Here is a 20,702-nt window from a genome sequence, read left to right on the forward strand (position 1 = left end):
TTAATGTTGATTTAACATTTTTTTTGATACTTAAATAAATTCAGGGCAGTTTATAAACATTAACTCAATACAGAAATATATTAATTCCAAAATAATCTAATTTAATTATAAATTATATACTTTAGATATGAATTAAAATTTTTATAAATCGGCAAATATTGGTAGCAGATAATGATATTCTTATATTGTTAGCTACTTAACAATAGTTTAAACATAAATTCCGCTGAGAAAGTGATAATTTAGTAACAAAAATGACTGCGTGTTTTGATTATAATAAATTTATTTAAAGTTATTTTCTTCCCAAGTCTGGTCTTATTTTTTATTCTTAAATAAAAACATATTTTTGCCATTCCTAATATTTTAAGTCATTTTTCTAACAGCACTCTCTTCTATAAAATCTAAACAAATATCATACATGATATACAAAACATTTTTTTTTATTTAAAAAAATAATAATCATAATCTTACAATGAAAACACAAATATAATACAAAAATAGTTTATTTTTATAAAGTAAATGAGAAAAACTTTGATATATTTTATAAATATTTATATTTTCTTTTACAAAAACCATTCTTTTCATAACAAAAATAATTAATTAATAATGATATACTACACTTTAATTGATTGTCAAATGAATGATTATGATAATTGCACAATTCAAAAATGATATAAAAGCTGCAAAATTAACCACTAAAGCTATGTTGGTTAAAATATTAAATTCTTTTAATAAAAAAAAACATATAGGTATAAAAAAAATTTTTGGCCAATGTTTTATATACCTTTTTTATATATAAAAAAATGAATATTGAATTTTTTTTTAAAAAAATATCTAAAATTTGTTATTTATAAAAATCGCTTTATAGAAATGGTATAAATAAATAGCGTCGTCGCCAAAGATCCGGTAGTGGGCAGGCTACAATATTTATGAATTAAATCCACTTCCGTTAAAATTAAGAATGGTGGGATAAAAATAATTTGTTAGTTTTTTTTTCTTCCTCTCTTTCACACAGGTGTATTAGGGATGAAGCTAGGGGGTTTAATGTTGCTATTAAACTCAAAATTCCTAATATTATTATTGCCGATGAGGGCGCTCTCAGAATTAAGGGGGTCCTTGGTAGGATTGTAACATCTGTTAGGTTGTTGATTGTTACTACCGTATTGATTTGGGGATGAGGGAGCCGAGTTGAACATTTTGCTTTTATTCCACGAGGGGTATATGGTTCCTGCTATGGCGCAACTCGCCTGATTAATACAATATTATTGAGTAGTAATATAAGGTTTAATTTTATTTAGAATATTATCATAATTCTCAATGGTTTCATAGGGGATGGATGCCCCCAAGAAAGGATAAAATAATGGATAGCTGCCGCTATAAAAAAAGTCAAAGCTGTTAGGTAACTTCGATGAAAGAAACCTTCAGTAGTCGGGCATTATTATCATTTAAGTTGTTAAGGACAATGTAAAAAATACATTTTAAAAAAATTTTTTTTACTAAAACTTACAAACAAAATGGCGAAGACGGCACCTATAAGGAACCCAGTGAGAACGTCGCTCCAATGATGCTTATAGTCAGAAATCCGGGTCGCTCCGATCCACAAGGAAAGCATTATTAGACCGCCTTTATATAAATGTATGAGATTGAAAAAAATAGTATAAAATATCTGGAGAGAATATATATATTTTTTTTAGATATACTTTTTTGTTACGATCGATTAAATATTTTGTTTATTCATTAAACGAGATATTAAATCTGGCATAATCAAAGTCAAAGTTTTGAACCGACGTTCCGGGCTAAACCGATCCGGTTAGGGTTTTTTGACTAATAAAGGCCAACTGGCTAGACCGAAAAAAACCGATAAAGCTGTGACAATTTTTATTTGCTCCGGATAGTGTAGTATGCCTTTCGAAAATTATTCGGTATTAGATTTCGAAATTGAAGAACTTCAAATAAAATTTCGAATCAAATAATAATAAATTACTTTTATAAATATTTTTACAAAATCGCGAATTTTAAGTATCGTATTAACCATTTGGAGACTTCCGGTATCTATTTATTTACCGTGATAGTAACTTTATAAAACAATTACAAATTCTAGGAAAGTAAATGAAACGGGGTTCTTCTTACAGCTGATAAGTGTCTGTCTGCTTTTACAGGGCACAAGTATGATTGCACAAAAAATTATGCCCACCTCTAAGGAAAAAAGAAATACTTAGAAAAACATCTGCCCGAAAGAATAGCACTTAAAAAAGTTAAAAAAATTTTTATGGTGAACTAAATAGCATATCTGAAAAAAAAAATTCTTCGTTAATACGGATAATAGATTATTCGTTATTCGTAATACGGGTAATAGATTATTCGATCAGAAGTTTAAGAATCAAATACAAATATTTCATTATTCGATTCGAGTTTTCGATGACCTAGTCTGGTGTTTAAAATATTCCCAATAATGTTTCACAAATAATATTATCACAAATAAAATATCCTATATTTTAAATTTATATTGATTATCGATTATTATTTTATTTAGAAAAAATTAAATATGATATAATTGTGTCATATTTTATCGTTTTCATAATTTTTTTTTTCTAAATTGGAATGCCTAAAATTAATTTGACTCTCTTTAAGATCATCTGTTCGTTCCTTTTGCAAATTTAAAATTTATATACAAAATATTCTCATAGATATTGACCAAAGTATAACTTCCGGTTAAATATTTAATACGGGGGGTTGTTAGCGGTTATTGAGGGATACCAAACTTTAGGATAAAATAACAATTTTTTAATCGATTTTGGGAATGCAGATGATAGAAATACGAATCGAACCTTGTAATAAGGCGCTGAAAACTTGAAATCGGCATTTTTTGGCGCGGAAATGAAGGTAGAGAGCCGTGAAAAGTAGGGCGTACATGGAGGAGGAAGAATGTCCGGAAGGAAAGGAAAGTCTGCGCGAGGTTATATTTATAATATATTGTCAATTTTTTTTTTTGGAATCGGATAAGATTCATAAAAATTTTCTCGCGGTTATCTTAAAATTTGGTCGTACTAAAATATTAACGCGGCCCGAAACTCGCCTAATTTAATTTTTCCAAAAAAGTTTCGGTCCCGTCCGTTAAAAAATATAGCGGTAGTTTAGGCCAGTGAGGCCAGAATTTTTTTTTTGTCCAGACAAGGGCATTCCAGCGACATCGCCTATACATTTTTTTTCTCATCCTTCATTGTTAAATCGATAATAAATAGTGAAGTCGAAATAAAAGAATACCTGGCATCTTTGATACGGGCCAGGTTGGTTCCGAAGCATTCGGCGTCCGTTATGTAAAGATCCGCGTTGCAAGGAGCCTTGTAAGACGGAACGCAAACGGAAAAGAAATGAGGCCTGAGTCGGCCTACAACCCATTTCAGCATATCTTCGTAGAAATTAAAATGGATATTCTTTGTTTTATATATAAGATAAATGGGAGACGGGGAGGGGGGGGGAGGATTTCTTAGGATGATAAAGCGAAATGACAAATCGTCGGCTGAGTATTATAATTAGTGTTGCGTAATCGGCTAAAAACTACGCCTAAGCCTAATAAGGCTAAGCCTAAAAATCGGCTAAGCCTATTAGGCTAAGCCTAAAAATCGGCTAAGCCTATTAGGCTAAGCCTAATAATCGGCTAAGCCTAATTAAGTAAGCCTAAAAATCGGCTAAAACTAAAAATCGGCTAAGCCTAATTAGGTTAAGCCTAAAAATTGGCTAAGCCTATAAATATCTGCTAAAATTAAATTAGTCAAAATTCTGCATCGATGCTTAGTATTAATTATTATTTATTTATTTTAGTAAAATAATTTATTTTATTTATATTTAATGTAAATATTTTATTATTATCAACAAATAAACATGATATGATTTAATATTTTTTATTTATATTATTATATTTTGAAATGAAAATAAATTTATTTATTTGATGTTATTTTAATAAAAAAAATAATATGCTGCTATATTGTAAAATTGTAATATTCTTTTTAATATAATTTATTAGTGATTTTTACAATCTTCTTTATAAATACATCTTTTATTGAGGAATTATATTGTAAATTTTATTAGATAAATAAACAATCTTTTAGGTGAAATCTTTTATAATTTTTTTATCATTTTAAAATTATCTATTTTTTATTAAATGAGGTGGATTTTATGAAACTTTTTTGATGATTTTATATGATCTTTTTAAGGATAATATTTTAATGTGACAATTGTCATAATCGTTATTTTATAAGTTTTTTGAATTTTTTTGAAGAAAATAGGTTAAAATAAGTAGTAAAAACATGTTTAAATAAAAATTTAGTGAAGATGTATCATAGAAAAGTGACAATTATCATAATCGTTATTTTATAAGTTTTTGGAATTTTTTTGAAGAAAATTTGTTAAAATAAGTATTAATAACATGTGTAAATATAAATTTAGTGAAGATGTACCATAGAAAAGTGACAATTGTCATAATCGTTATTTTATAAGTTTTTTGAATTTTTTTGAAGAAAATATGTTAAAATAAGTATTGATAACATGTTTAAATAAAATTTAGTGAAGATGTACCATAGAAAATTGACATTGTCATAATGGTTATTTTTAAAGTTTTTTGACAAAAATATGTTAAAATAAGTATTAATAACATGTGTAAATATAAATTTAGTGAAGACAATGAAAAGTGACAATTGTCATAATCGTTATTTTTAAAGTTTTTTGAATTTTTTTGACGAAAATATGTTAAAATAAGTATTAAATTAATAACATGTGTAAATATAAATTTAGTGAAGATGTACTCTAGATAAGCGACAATTTTCATAATCATTATTTTTTAAATTTTTTGATTTTTGTTGACGAAATAATAACATGTGTAAATAAAAATTTAGTGAAGATGTACTATAGAAAAGTGACAATTGTCATAATCGTTATTTTTAAAATTTCTTTGATGTAAATGGGTAAAAATATAGATTGTAAAATTAAAATTGCCTGAGTATATGCCATAGAAACACATAAGGTAATAATAGATTCTTCCCCAAAAACAGGAGCAAATTGGCATTTTATTACATTTGTTCATCGGGTCAGAAATTAATATGCAAAATTTATATCATAATATCTAATCCTAATTTAGAAATTATTATTTTTTTTACCAATTTTCATCAGACAATCTTGTTTAAAATTTGGGTAAACTTTTTTTTCTATTTTAAAATCAATATCGATGCAAGTTAACTATTTTCGTCAAAAAAAATCAAAAAACTTTAAAAATAACGATTATGACAATTGTCGCTTATCTAGAGTACATCTTCACTAAATTTTTATTTAAACATGTTATCAATACTTATTTTAAAATATCTTTGTCAATAAAATTCAAAAAACTTTAAAAATAACAATTATGACAAATGTCACTTTTCATTGGTACATCTTCATTAAATTTATATTTACACATGTTATTAATACTTATTTTAACATATTTTCGTCAAAAAAATTCAAAAAACTTTAAAGATAACGATTATGACAATTGTCACTTTTCTATAGTACATCTTCACTAAATTTTTATTTAAACATGTTTTTAATATTTATTTTAACATATTTTCTTCAAAAAAATTCAAAAAACTTTAAAAATAACAATTATGACAAATGTCACTTTTCATTGGTACATCATCACTAAATTTATATTTACACACGTTATTAATATTTTAACATATTTTCGTCAAAAAAATTCAAAAAACTTTAAAGATAACGATTATGACAATTGTCACTTTTCTATAGTACATCTTCACTAAATTTTTATTTAAACAGGTTTTTAATATTTATTTTAACATATTTTCTTCAAAAAAATTCAAAAAACTTTAAAAATAACAATTATGACAAATGTCACTTTTCATTGGTACATCTTCACTAAATTTATATTTACACATGTTATTAATACTTATTTTAACATATTTTCTTCAAAAAAAATCAAAAAACTTTAAAATTAACGATTATGACAAATGTCACTATCTTCACTAAATTTATAAAACTTTAAAAATAGCGATTATAACAATTTTCACTTTTCATTGGTACATCTTCACAAAATTTATATTTACACATGTTATTAATACTTATTTTAACATATTTTCGTCAAAAAAATTCAAAAACTTTAAAAATAGCGATTATGACAATTGTCACTTTTCATTGGTACATCTTCACTAAATTTATATTTACACATGTTATTAATACTTATTTTAACATATTTTCGTCAAAAAAATTCAAAAAAATTTAAAAATAACGATTATGACAATTGTCACTTTTCTATGGTACATCTTCACTAAATTTATATTTACACATGTTATTAATACTTATTTTAACAAATTTTCGTCAAAAAAATTCAAAAAACTTTAAAATTAACTATTATGACAATTGTCACTTTTCATTGGTACATCTTCACTAAATTTATATTTACACATGTTATTAATTCTTATTTTAACATATTTTCGTCAAAAAAATTCGAAAAACTTTAAAAATAACGATTATGACAATTGTCACTTTTCTATGGTACATCTTCACTAAATTTATATTTAGACATGTTATTAATACTTATTTTAACAAATTTTCGTCAAAAAAATTCAAAAAACTTTAAAATTAACTATTATGACAATTGTCACTTTTCATTGGTACATCTTCACTAAATTTATATTTACACATGTTATTAATTCTTATTTTAACATATTTTCGTCAAAAAAATTCGAAAAACTTTAAAAATAACGATTATGACAATTGTCACTTTTCTATGGTACATCTTCACTAAATTTATATTTACACATGTTATTAATAATTATTTTAACAAATTTTCGTCAAAAAAATTCAAAAAACTTTAAAATTAACCATTATGACAATTGTCACTTTTCATTGGTACATCTTCACTAAATTTGTATTTACACATGTTATTAATACTTATTTTAACATACTTTCTTCAAAAAAATTCAAAAAACTTATAAAAGAACGATTATGACAATTGTCACATTAAAATATTATCCTTAAAAAGATCATATAAAATAACATCAAAAAAGTTTCATAAAATCCACCTCATTTAATAATAAATAGATAATTTTAAAAAAATGATAAAAGATTTCACCTAAAAGATTGTGTATTTATCTAATAAAATTTACAATATAATTCCTCAATAAAAGATGTATTTACAAAGAAGATTGTGAAAATCACTAATAAATTATATTTAAAGAATATTATATTTTTACAATATAGCAGCATATTATTTTTTTTTATTAAAAAAACATCAAATAAATAAATTTATTTTCATTTCAAAATATAATAATATAAATAAAAAATATTAAATCATATCATGTTTATTTGTTGATAATAATAAAATATTTATATTAAATATAAATAAAATAAATTATTTTACTAAAATAAATAAATAATAATTAATGCTAAGCATCGATGCAGAATTTTGAATAATTTATTTTAACCAATTTTTAGGCTTAACCAATTTTTAGGCTTAGCCCATTTTTACGCTTAGCCAATTTTTAGGCTTAGCCAATTTTTAGGCTTAGCCGATTTTTAGGCTTAGCCTAATTAGGTTTAGCCGATTTTTAGGCTTAGCCTAATTAGGCTTAGCCGATTTTTAGGCTATACCTAATTAGGCTTAGCCGATTTTTCCACCTAAAATCTCGGCTAAGCCGTTTTTAGTCGGCTAAAATTAGCCGATTACGCAACACTAATTATAATGTTCTAAATCATTTTTTTTTCCAAAATAAAAATTGTCGAGCTTTAAAGAAGGGTCACCTGGTATTTTATAAATAGGAAATCATCGCAATGTAAAAAATACAAATTATAAAATGATTATTCTTTCATTATATTTTAAAAATCTAATTTTGGATACGCAAGAATATATCTACCCTTCTATCTTTCTCACCGAAGAATTCACCCGTCAATGTGTTTTTTTTTCCAACTTAAAATCAATTTTTGGCGCGTTTTTTAAAAATTTAAAAAATTTTGAATTTTTTTACCGGAAGATAAGGTAATTCTAATGTGCTGGAATCCATTTGCGGTAAAATTCGATTTTTAAATCTAAAAAAAAGGCTCTCACAAAAATGGTAAGTAAAGTAGTTGTTAAAATAACATATTGAACGCTAACGTATATAATATTCAGCAGAGGGGAAATATCTTTAGGGCGAATGATCAAAATGTTAGCGTGTCCTATGTACATCCAATGAAAAACAGCTGAGGACGCCATTTTGGTTACCCCTTCTCACGAAAAATAACGAATTTTCGAATAACATCGATCTGGATCATAAAAATTAGGATAATAAAATAGTAAGTAGTTTTTGACAATGAGAGAATGATAACCATATGGGTTTACCAAAATGGCGGGTCCAGCTGATTCGCATTCAACGACGCTTTTCAAATGCTTTATCAATGAACGCGTCGTCGGTCTAGGAATTATTATTATATGTCATTGGTCTAATTTTTTTTAAAAAATAGCAATTTTATGGCCTCTAAAATTACAGCTGATAAACTCAATTCTAGATAAATAAATAAAATTTGTGCCAATTTAAATAAAACCATGATTAGAATTCTTATCTTAATCCTTATTTTATTTTTTTTTTAAAAAAGGAGAGTGTAAAAAAGATAGAAAAAAAAAATGTCCTTCACAAAATAAAAATATTAATAAAATAATTCGTAATTTTGTCTTCCTTTCCTTTAAAATTAAAAAAAAAAAATTTTTCCTATCAATTTAGTCTGGTTTTCTTTCTTTCCTTCTTTCTTCTTTTTTTCCAATTATATTAATACTAACTCAAGAACTGGCGATCTATTCCATTAAAATGTATTTTAAAAAAAAGTGGTAAATACTTTGATGTCAGCCATTGAAAGGGATTTAGACGAAATGTTTCATGGCGTCCAACTGCCACTAATGACATTAAATACAGACGACTTAAATGTGCGTCATACTCAGCTGAGGTTGGTTCACGTGTCAGGCCCGTAAAAATGTTCGAAAAAATATGATTTTTTTTTTACAAAACATGGGCCGAGACGATTAATTAAAATTACATGGTATTAATCAATTGGATAATCATATGATGGGAAAAAAACACCGCCATATTTGTTCGAAATAACGAAATTATAACATTTCGGTCACAGCTGTAAAATAATGGAAGATAAAAACGCGCAGCGCTGGAGAATTTTTAATGAAAATACCGGGCAGGGGCATAAATAGCAAATCCGGGCTCGGTCGGGTACTCTTGCAGATCTCGGTTAAAAATAATAAAACTTGCCCTTAAAAAAAAATTTGAACAAATCGTCGAAAAATTATTCGACGAGATATTTATTGAGTTAAATACAAAAAAAAAGTATAGATAGAGATATCGTGAGCAATCGGAGTGCATCTTCTCTCCAATTCCCCTAACAAAAAATTAATCAGCTGATATGGGTGATGACTGACAGAGGAGCGCGGTTTGGCCCGAACCTGCCGGTGAAAATTTTCCACAGGGGGGTTATGAGCCAGGCTCACCCCAGCGAGATATATTTTGCATAAATGATCAGGCCTAGTCCGTAATAATTTTTTTTTTGTATGAAGGAAAACGAGCAGATAAATTTACCTAATTTATTAGCTTTAAAAAAAAACATTTTTAAAAAAACTCAGGCCCGGACCAACATTTCGCGTAATTTGTCCGATAAACAATTTAATGTAGGGGAAAACCGGTCGTATCCCGCTTTGAAATGATGTAGATAGAACAATATATCATCGTTAGAAATGCGTCGTTGACCACCATCTTTTTTAGCCTATACAAGACCGATACTATCTTACATAAAGTTTTAGTCGCGTCCATTAATTATTATCGTTAGTTTGTTTCTCAAATAATTAACATTTTTTAAATTTAAAATGACTCTTTTTTTTATAAATAAAATATCGTTAATAATTAAATAAAAAGAAAGAAAGAAAGGAATAATACAATAAAAAATAAAAATATATAAAAGGAATTAAATTTTTTTTTCAATTGAATGGCAGGTTAAGCAAACAAATTCCATTCCCCAAATAAATAAATAAATGCGCAAATTTTTTTCGAGAGTCGAATATCACGTGAAAATGGAAAAGAGGACACGTGATTACGACGACTATTTTATGATTAAATAGGACTTCCGTTTTATGGTGCGGATCACCTGAACGATAGCGGTATTTCGGGCTCGCTATAAACGAGGCCTAGCTATAATAGTGGGTTATTTTTAAGGACCGCGTAAACGGCACATCAGCCGTAGATCCATTTAGCCCCCAGTTAGAACTTGGGAACAATTTTTTTTTTAAAAAAGAAAGAAATTAGGTTTGAAAACCACCCTAGTTCTGAGTCCTGGCTAGACAAATACAATTCTTCACGTAGGTCAAAATTTTAGGCCCGGTCTGGTCCGAGATTTTTTTTTTTTTAAAAACATATTTATGGTCCGCCTAGAGGAATATAAAAATATTTGAATGAGATACAGGTAGGGGATAGGCAAACATTTTAATTGTGTTTTAATTTTATTATCAATTTTTAAAAATATTTTAGGGGCTGTGGAGGTTCTACCAGATACTTCTCTAAAAATATCTTAACTCGATTAAATTTAAATTATAAAATCTAAGAGCCACTCCCCCCCCCCCTTATTATTACATATACATTCACAAACAACTAAGCATTCAAATTAAAGTTAAAGTTGTCTACAAAAAATGGGAGAAAAAAGTTTTACAATATTTATTCATTACTTGTAGAAGATTGATTGACTCCGACCCCAACAAAAAATATGCAGAGAGTTTTGAAGGCACACCTGAAAAATGATAATTTTGTGGATTCCGCTTCCTTCTTTGAGAAAAATGTTTGCAGGGCTCCAGAAAGTTTCAATTCCACTATTAGGATCTGGCAATATATAAAAAAAAATATTTGTCATTCTAATATGGCAATATATTTGGTTGCTCAATCATTGCCAAAAATTTTGTATAACATAATGCAATAATAAAAAAATAGTTATTGTTCAAAATTTGTATTGATTATTTACAAGAAGCTTGTATTGCTAAGGAAAATTGTAATAAGAATGAGAAAGAAAGAAGAAAGAAAGCAGAGATCTGCAGGCCGGACCCTAAGCCCGGGCTGAAATTTTATTTTTTTAAATACCCGAGCCGGGCCGTATTCTTTTAAAAAATTTATACAACATGAATTATTATATTGGTCAATTAGGTATGGTTATAATGATTATATATAGTTATGATAAATATAATGTTTGGTGAAAGTTAACACTAGCTAACACTCATAGTATCTATTTACATAATGAAATTATAGTTTTCCTGCCATGGAATAAATATGCAAAGGATTAAATACATTATTATAATATATGTTATATTTTTTATTAATTAAAAATATCAGCTTAATTTTTTTTTATAAATACAATTAATATAGTATATTCTCAAAATATTATTTACACAAATTTTTTATAGTATCAATTTGTAATATACTAAATATCTGTTTAGAATTTAAAAAAATAAAATATGTAGTAGTGTTGTTAAACAGCTCGTTTTGAGCCGATTTTTAAAAACGGCTAACAGCTAACTTAGTTTTTTATCCAGAAAAATATTATGCAACCCTGAAAATTTTGCTCATAGAAGGAGCAAAGGTCTAGACATATAGTATCAAAATTTCAAGAGGCCAGGCTGGGCCCCAAAATTTTTTTTTTTATATGTCATGGCCATGCCGGCCCTAAAATTTTTAATCCCTGGCTGGGCAGTACAAAATAGAAAGAAAGAAAGAAAGTAAGAAAGAATTTTAAATTATCCATAATCAGGAATATGGAATAACTTTTAATTTTACAATTACACACATTTTTAAATAAAAGAAGTAATTTCTGTGATTATTTTTATGGAATTAGAAAATTAATGATGAGTTCTTATCAATTTAGAAAAAAAATGAAAGCAAATTTTTGTCTAGACATCAAATCAAAACAAAAATTTTACCTATTCATGAATCAAAGAAGGAACAAAATTTAATTAGTTTATTTTTTGTAAATTTGGAATAAAAATTAAATTTTTTTAATGAAATAATTTGACAAATAATAAAAAAATTTTTATTTCAGATATCTACTTTATATTTTATGAAATTAATTTGATTCTTATTGTAATCTTGTCTTTTGCTTTTACAACAACTCACCAATATTTTAAACTTTGGTTAATTTCAACATTTTGCATTATACAATCATTATTTAGTTAAAAGTCCATGCCATTACATAAAAAATTATACTACAAAGTTCAATAAATGAAAGGTTAGAATATAAAAATGGCTTATATCTTTGAGGAATTTGTTACTTAAACAAATTTAGACCCAAGTAATAACTTATTTCAAAGACAAAAGACTAAAATTAATCATGTTATCCATACATCTGAAAAAATGTTTTCATAGACATTATATATTTTACGGTTCTTCAACACTGGTGGTGGAACAGTTATTTATCTCTACTTCAATGATAAATCCAAATTATCATCAAAAATGAAGTTTACATGTATGAAAAAATGTAAATATTTTTTTACATTGGATTTACACATGGTATAATAAACTTTATGTATACTATTGCAAGAAGTTAATAATTGTACTGTCTATTGAATTGATATTTTGAAAACATATCTTAAAAATGGTAGAGAAAAAATTAAAGTAAATATTTTTAAAGATTTTTATTAAAAGATAGCAGGATAGATCATAGTGCTTACAAGGGAAAAGGATATTTCTAAACTGTATAAAATATAAGAATAATGCAAATATTTAAAAAGTGTATAGCTAATTTCTCCCAAGATAGTTTGGCCATAGCAAAGTTACACTTGTTTGAAGGTATATTGTCAACTAAAATTTTTTTAGCTATACCAAGTGATCTGCAAGGCCCAGCCCAATCCCGTCCTGGAATCAGAATTTACCTTGGTCATGGGTGAACCTAATTTTTGAAAATAATTATGGTTTGGGATATGACAAAAAAAATAATTTTGAAGCAGGCTTTTTTAGGCCAAACTTAATAATATTTAAGCCTGATGCAGATCTCTAGCTGTGCTCCCATCCTTAAATACAAGTGATAATAGATTCATAAAACAATCAAAATAATTATGAACAAAATAAATTTTACTGTTATAACTGGGATTGCCATATTTATTGCAGTTAACATATTATTTGTAACAGTTGAGTTTTTATAAGGATACATTAGGGATTGATCATTACAAAAGAAGCCTCTTTTATAAGGAGTTACGAAATATTTCAATAAGACCCATGGAAGCTGGGCTGATTTGAATATATTTAAAATTATTATTATCATAATAATATTACCTATTGTAACGAATATAAGATTTAAGAGATAATCAAATATGAATAGTAAAATTTTATCCATTTAAAAAGTCATTATACCATGTGGTAATGTTTGTTAATAGCGAAAACTTTAGCAGATTGTTTTGGTCAATCATCGTCAAAAAAAAGCAAATTAGTAATCAAACTTTAAAGTATTTTCATTTATTTCCTAAGATGCCTAGAAATTTTTAAAATCGATTTAAATTAATTACCATTTATTTAAAGGATCAGTTATAATGAGGGTTGGCCAATAAATAATTTGATTTAAATGGCGATTTAATTCATCCCCCCCCCCCCCCCGATTTTTTCAAAAAAATTCAACGATTTAAATCAATATATTCAATAAAATTCTATTTACTATATTTAGTCAAAATATTTAATATAGGGAAAAACAAAGACTTATTATTTTAAAATTTAATAATTTTCATATGAAAAACTTTACTACATTACCTAACTTATTAGTATTTTTGGTAATGGCTAAATTTTCAGCTAATTACACTCAATCATCATGCGAGTGCCGGAAAAAATGTGTTAACGTTAAGGGGTTTTAATTTATTTCTTTAAAATTCATAGGCGTAGCCAGGATTTTCATAAGGGGGGTGGAATTAAAAAATTACTGGAGGCTTCGCCCCCATACCCCCTTTTGGGCGGGCCTTCGGCCCGCTTTTCCCCGAGCTTCGGCCGGGTTACTTTAGTCTATATATAGTCATAAAATATTTTTACGGAACAAATATGAAATATATTTTATTAGTTTATATAAATTACTTGTATTGTATATACCTTAATATAAAAGCATGGTAATAATTTATTCCAAACAATTATAAGAAATTTATTTATAAAAAGTAAGTAGATATATAATTGATTTTACTCTATTATATAGAATTAATTATAAAATACTAAGTAAAATTCCACTTTTACAGACATATTTGACAGTTAGAGAATATATTACAGTTAACAATCTAACAAATTTTACTAATCAATGCCAACAATATGCATTCAATTATTTAACGCCATCTATTTATTTAAGTTAAAATGATATTTAAATTTAATCTTCATATTATTCATCTTACAATGTCTTTAAAAGATATTTTCTGATGTCCTTATCAATATTTTACAGTTTTCTGTAAAATATATAATCTATATTGGTAAAAATTACTTGATTGTCATTTGATAATTAGATATAATCTACGACATATAATATTCCACTGTTTATATTGTGCTTTAATATTTTTTTAATTTATGATTTAATTTTATCAATAGTTTTATAATTATATTTTACTTTTATTAAGATAAATAAATTAAAATTACTCACTTTATAAAAAATTATATTTGATATATTATATAATTTAGTAATTTTATGAATCTATATTAATAATTATAATACATTTCACTTCTGTCTTAAGACTTTCTTTGGCTTATATTCCATTTATTAAAAAACATATTTGGTTCATTTTATATATTTATAAATTTATTTTCTTAAAAATTTATAAATTATGATGAATAGTTTTATAAAAAAATATCAACTTTTACATTCTTTCTTTTAAATTATTATTTAAGATATATGCATACATATTTGAGGGTCAGGGAGTGGGGGGAGGACTAAGGGGGATATTTTTTATTAGCTAAAAATGATATTTACAAAAAGTGATAAATTTCTGAAGGGGGGGGGAATTTCCTCTTGCACCCCACCTGGCTACGCCTATGCTTTAAAATATGAGTTGCTATAATTTTATAAAAATCTCAGAAGCTAAAGTGATATTTTTCGGACAAAAACTTAGTTTCGATTTCTTTTAGCTGGCTAAAAATTAGCTTACATTGCTAAAGATTTGGTAATTACACAACTAACTTTATTAGATAAAAAAAAATACTTGATTCATATTTTATTGTTTCAATTTTTGATTAGTGAGAAATTATTTAATATTCTAAGGGGACTTGAGCACCTGTACTCCCCCCCCCTCTTAAAAGTACTAGTGATTTTATGTTAGTTTATAGCTCTAAACACAATATCAATGTATTAAACAACGACCAAATGTTTTTTTTTTTAAATATAAATATATTTTAACCCTATCTCATGCCAAATCATCTTAATACGCGTTTATCCTGTCCTAATATTATACAAAGGGTTTTTTTCATAAAAAATTGATCCCATCCTAAATTCATCCTAGCACAGGTAGACTAGCAATATTGCAGTCTCACTGGCATGATGTTTTAATAGGGATTTGACCCCATATATCTGTTTTGAAAACTATTATCAAGATTCTTATTTTGCACGCCTATCACTAAAACGGCATTCATTAAAACTATATATTATTTGATTAATTATATGCCAAAATATCTCAATTCTATAAAGATTCACAGGAATTTTGGTCTTTTACCTCTACATTTGTCAAAATGTCTCCCCTGGTGCGACTAATTTTATGTGTATGGTATTTTACTTTCCATGCAGGGTTTACATGACAAAAAACCTATTAGAAACAAACCCCCTTTAATAATCTACCCCTACCTCTTCATCCCAAAAAATTCCCACCCTAGCCACAATATTTATTTATCTTAAAATGAACTATTATTTGTGACATCCCAAAAAAATCTTAAATAATCTTTCAGTCATAACAATTTAGCTAAGAATAATATATAAACATTAGTTGGTGATCAACAAATTTTTACTACCTATAATCTATAATGTAGTCACTAGCGTGTATAAATTTAAAAGTAATAGGAAAAAATTTATAGTAAAAATTCCCCAGAAATAAACATCTGGGAAAAAACCTCCAGAAAATAAATCCTCATCATGGAAAATAATTTAGTAAAATTATATTTCCCTATTAATTAGAAATGATGATATTAAATAAACTGTACTTTACTAATAGTATTTTAAATAAATATTTAATAATAATTATCAAATAGATTTGCTTCTAACATTAAAAGTAAATAATCGCTCTTATAGAATAAGGCAGGTCATCACGGTATTCCTCTCAAAGGGTTTTTAAGCGCTTTGCTCTTTTATATTAGGTATTTATCTATAATCACACCACTCCGGTCATTTTCTTAGTCAATATCCAGATTGACTAAAAATGATTATTCCATCCTTAACATTGATTGTTTCTACGTGTCTGAGAATATGAACCTCTCTTGATATTCCATTGATTAATTTTTACTGTAATGGACATATCATATAATAAATAGAGCAAAGACTAAGCGTTCCAACTTGTCTCAAATTACTTTTAGAGTTTCATTGGTCCTGGGTTGGCTTTCTTGGCCTCTGGATTTTTATATGAATACCTTGACACAGCCTCTGAATGCGATATGGTCCCTTATTTTTTAAAAAAAGTTAGATTAATAAATATATTAATAATCTTACTGTTCTAATCACCAGTTATTTTCAACATGGATTATACAATGATTCGTATTTTTACATTTGCTTTTAAATTTAGTATATTACGTATCCATTGGCGTAATTGTGAGAGTCACTGTGAGTGGCGCTTTCTTATGTGTAAAGATTATTTTATTTTTATTTTTATAATTCATTTTCATATTTATATTTTATATTGTAAAATATATTATTTGTGATTGTATTGACATGATTAGGTTTAAAAGTGAAGATTTTTGTAATTTTACATGTTAAAATAAATTTTGTATTTTCAAAATAAAATATCTTAGAAATGTTTTGCAGTAACTTCAGAGTTTCTTAAGACAGAAAAATGAAATAAAGGACTAAGAAGATAATTCTCAATTTCGAAATAAAGATCAGGATAAAATTGATCAAACTTAATATCTACCAGTGGTAACAGCTTGCAAAACATTCCAATGATTAGTGTTGTTAAACGGCTAACTCAATATTTCATTCAGAAAAATATTACTCAAGCCTGAAGATTTTCTCATAGTAGGAACAAAGAGTTCTAGAGATATATTATCGAAATCTCGAGGTTTAGGCAATATTTTTCTGGCTAAAATATTGAGTTAGCCGTTTTTAAAACTCGGTTCAAAACGAGCCGTTTAACAACACTGCCAATGATGGTTTTAACCGCGTACATATCCTACTTTCGAAATATATTTATTTAAAATGGATATGATAAAAATTATCCTTCCTAAAATTTCACATCTTTTTAGGACCTTTTTGATTTTTCCATACTAGACTTAAAATTAAAAACTTCCTGGAGGTATCTTAGGCATTCATTTTTCCGAGTTTAACAGGACCATTGCACAATTTCCGACTAAGGAAGATGGTTTAGGGTTTCTCCCTCTTAATTTAGTTTCTTTGTCAGCCTTCCTCTCTTTTCGTATTCAATGCCAGTAGGTTATAAGTAAGCATGTGAGTTGTAGAGATCGTCTATTTAAAACTGTGTGACTTATAGAAGATATATTTATGCCTTTTATCTCTTCCACAGTTCTCGGCACTAAAATACTTAATCCTCTTCTGCCTATTTTTAAGAACTGTTGGGATTAGATGTCAAATCCTCAAATATTTCACTGTAATTTATTTTTAAATCGCCAATTCAAAGACAGTCTAATGAGTATACATAAGACGAATTATTTATTATTCGATTCGGTTCGAATTCGAATAAAGAAATTTATTATTCGTCGAATAATTTTTTATCTATTATTTGATCGAATTATTCGAGATTCGATTAAAATAATATATTCATAAATATCGAAAATATCATATATTATTAGTATTATTCCTATTTAATAAAATTTCCTAGTGGAATAATGAAGAAACATTTTATATTTTTAAATGTTGTTAACGGCTGTTTTTATTCGAATAATTCATAATACAAATTTAACTTCCGAAAATTGTTTTATGATGGACGAAGAAAGTATTTATTTATTTATATGTAATTTATAACACATATACAATTATAAATAACTAGTAGCTATCCCGTCAAGAATGACGGGCGAACCAGATATTTATCCTTTGTTTGATGATAGTGAAATCATAAATTTGACTTTTTGGAAAAACTTTTTGTTAAAAAAATTTGTTTTTGTCTTCTACATGATATGAATATTATATTGGTTTTTCTACATTATATATAAATATACTATATATGTATGCTTCTATATTATCTTACTAATAAAATTTGTTTGTTTTTTATCCATAGTTAAATTTTACAAAATAAATTTAATATGCTATCTTTTTTAATTTAAGGTTAAATAAATTTTTCGAATTGAATCAAATATTCGACGAATCAAATAATCATTTTTTATTAATCGTACAAATACGAATAATGAATTATTCGATTTAAACGAATACGAATAATTCCATTATTCGATTCGTATTTATGTAGGTCTACCAAAACGACAATTATTAGTCAAATCATTTTATATGAATTAATTCTTCTTTAATAATTTATTGATTTTTATTGGTGGATAAAGAAAATTTTGCGCATTTACATAAATTATTCATCAAATTTTTTAATTGGTCATTTATAATGATATAGAATAAAAAGATTTGAGGCTGTGTTATATTGCAAATGGAAATCATATGTGACTTAAAAAATCAAACTATATACATAATTTTAAATAAATGCCCATATTTTGATACTAAGATAAATATTGTTTCTAAACTATTATTTTATATCTAAGATTCATTTTTTAAAAAAAATGTATTTACAATTTGTGATAATCAATACTATAAATCGTTACTATTATTATTAATTTTTATGCCCTAATATTCTTAATATTTATTATGATAAAAGATTTGTAACTTTGTATATAAATAATTGAATAAAAAGATTTTAAGGACGGATAACCTATGATAAAGCTCCACAAAAAAAAATTCAATGCTATTATGAAACCTCTTTCCTTTTTTTCCAATTGTTGAAATTTAACTCTTATTGGATAATGAATATTCCTAGGAATATTCACTCTGTCATGATTAGCGGATAGACTTAGGTTCTTCTAGTAGATGTTATTTCTAGTTTTTCTAGTTTATATATAGGGTCAGTCATAGATATACTGAATATAGTAGAGATAGGCGCTTCTCTAAATCTTGAACCATTGTCAGGAAGGAAAAAATTTTCATTAAATTTGTTGTAGACAGTGGTCAAATGTCAATCGATGTAAGTTCCAGATAATAAAATCTGTGCTGAGAAAGATTGGCGGAGAAGAGATGCTGGAACCAAATGGCAAGAAAATATGGGATGGAGAGATAATAAATATGTATATAAAGTGGCTAACAACAGCAAGAAACAAAAGTTATACAGATACCACATGATCTAATATCAGGAATAAAATCTGTTATTTTAAATAATAACCTTAATTTTTGGTTTATGATACATACTTGATCTCCAGTGAAATAAATCCTTTCCTATCAACGATTTTGAAGAGCTCGCTAATTATGAAAACATCGAATTGAACAATTGTTCCAGAAAATTATTCTTTTATGAAGAAGGCCCATCCATAACTGTGGTAGGGCAAAGTTTTTAATAGTAAAGTTAAATGCTTAAAATGTTATTAAATATTTAAACTTTAATGTATGGGATAGGAATACGCCACTCTTATGTGGTCAGGATTGGATTAAAAAGTTTGATATAATCAAATATTAACAATTTTTAACTTTTAACAATCATTTTCATATTAGAATAATAAACATGCTGATTTTTTTAAGCCCACCCAGTAAAGGCATAATATTTCGATTCCTTCTATTTATACTGAACAGTGTTGTTAAACGACTCATCTTGACGCGATTTTTAGAAACGGCCGTCTCAATATTTCATACAGAAAGAAATATTACTAAAGCCTGAAGATCTTGTTCGTAGAAGTAAAAATGGTCTAGACATATATCATAATCTCGAGGTTAAAGATATTGCTTAGAACTAGCCGTTTAGCAACACTAATACTGAAGAATTATTTTCTGAGTCTAGAATTAACCTTAATAATTTAGTTAAAGAATTTGGCAGTGTTTTTTAAATGATGAAACAGTAATAGTTAAAAAAAAATTTAAAAATATACATGTTATTAAAGGATAATGAATGCTAAATTTTCTAAGATCAGAAGAGCACTATTTGAATTGGAGGAAAAAATGGAGAATATCCTTGAGCAATGGCATAAACAGGGTATCACAACTCCTGTTTTCGCAATGGGCTACACCTTTAGCTTTGGTTAAAAAAATGGAGAATATTCTGCGAGTTTGTTCTGTTGTTAGACTCACAGTGAATCTTCAATTAGAAAGGTTTGAATAATCCTCTACCAAGGATAAGTGACATTAGATCTTTCTTCAGCTAAGAAACTCCAAAGGTGTCTAACTAACAAAGGTCTGTTTCAATTTAATAGGTTACTTTTTGGGCTACCAGTTTCAACTGCATATTTCCAAAAACTTTTGAAAATATATTTTCTGACATAAATGGGGTCATTTATTAATTTTTAGGG

The 20,702-nt window shown here is 26.5% G+C and overlaps 1 protein-coding gene across 1 annotated transcript; it reads right to left on the reverse strand.

Annotated features, from left to right (window-relative positions):
• Positions 1–645: 645 nt before the first annotated feature.
• On the reverse strand, positions 646–13,423 carry LOC135927862 (phospholipid phosphatase 1-like). Its single transcript, XM_065464088.1, has 7 exons — positions 13,320–13,423; positions 13,123–13,274; positions 10,733–10,883; positions 3,262–3,406; positions 2,826–2,944; positions 1,505–1,620; positions 646–1,244 (listed from the first exon to the last, which is right to left on the reverse strand). The coding sequence occupies exons 1-7, from the start codon at positions 13,378–13,380 to the stop codon at positions 1,005–1,007; spliced, it is 984 nt and encodes a 327-aa protein (XP_065320160.1). The 5' UTR covers positions 13,381–13,423; the 3' UTR covers positions 646–1,004.
• Between the last annotated feature and the right edge of the window lie 7,279 nt (positions 13,424–20,702).

Source organism: Gordionus sp. m RMFG-2023, chromosome 4 (genome assembly GCF_954871325.1).
Source record: "Gordionus sp. m RMFG-2023 chromosome 4, tfGorSpeb1-WG-v2, whole genome shotgun sequence".
NCBI lineage: Eukaryota > Metazoa > Nematomorpha > Gordioida > Chordodea > Parachordodidae > Gordionus > Gordionus sp. m RMFG-2023.

What these genes read in the sequence shown, in the direction of transcription:
- LOC135927862 (XM_065464088.1), bottom strand. Translation starts at nt 13,380, where the DNA reads ATGGATAAAATTTTACTATTCATATTTGATTATCTCTTAAATCTTATA. An exon ending in TCTTATATTCGTTACAATAG is followed by an intron (nt 13,275 to 13,319) that starts GTAATATTATTA and finishes TATTCAAATCAG; the next exon opens with CCCAGCTTCCATGGGTCTTA. An exon ending in CCGTCTTCGCCATTTTGTTT is followed by an intron (nt 1,245 to 1,504) that starts GTAAGTTTTAGT and finishes TGTATTAATCAG; the next exon opens with GCGAGTTGCGCCATAGCAGG.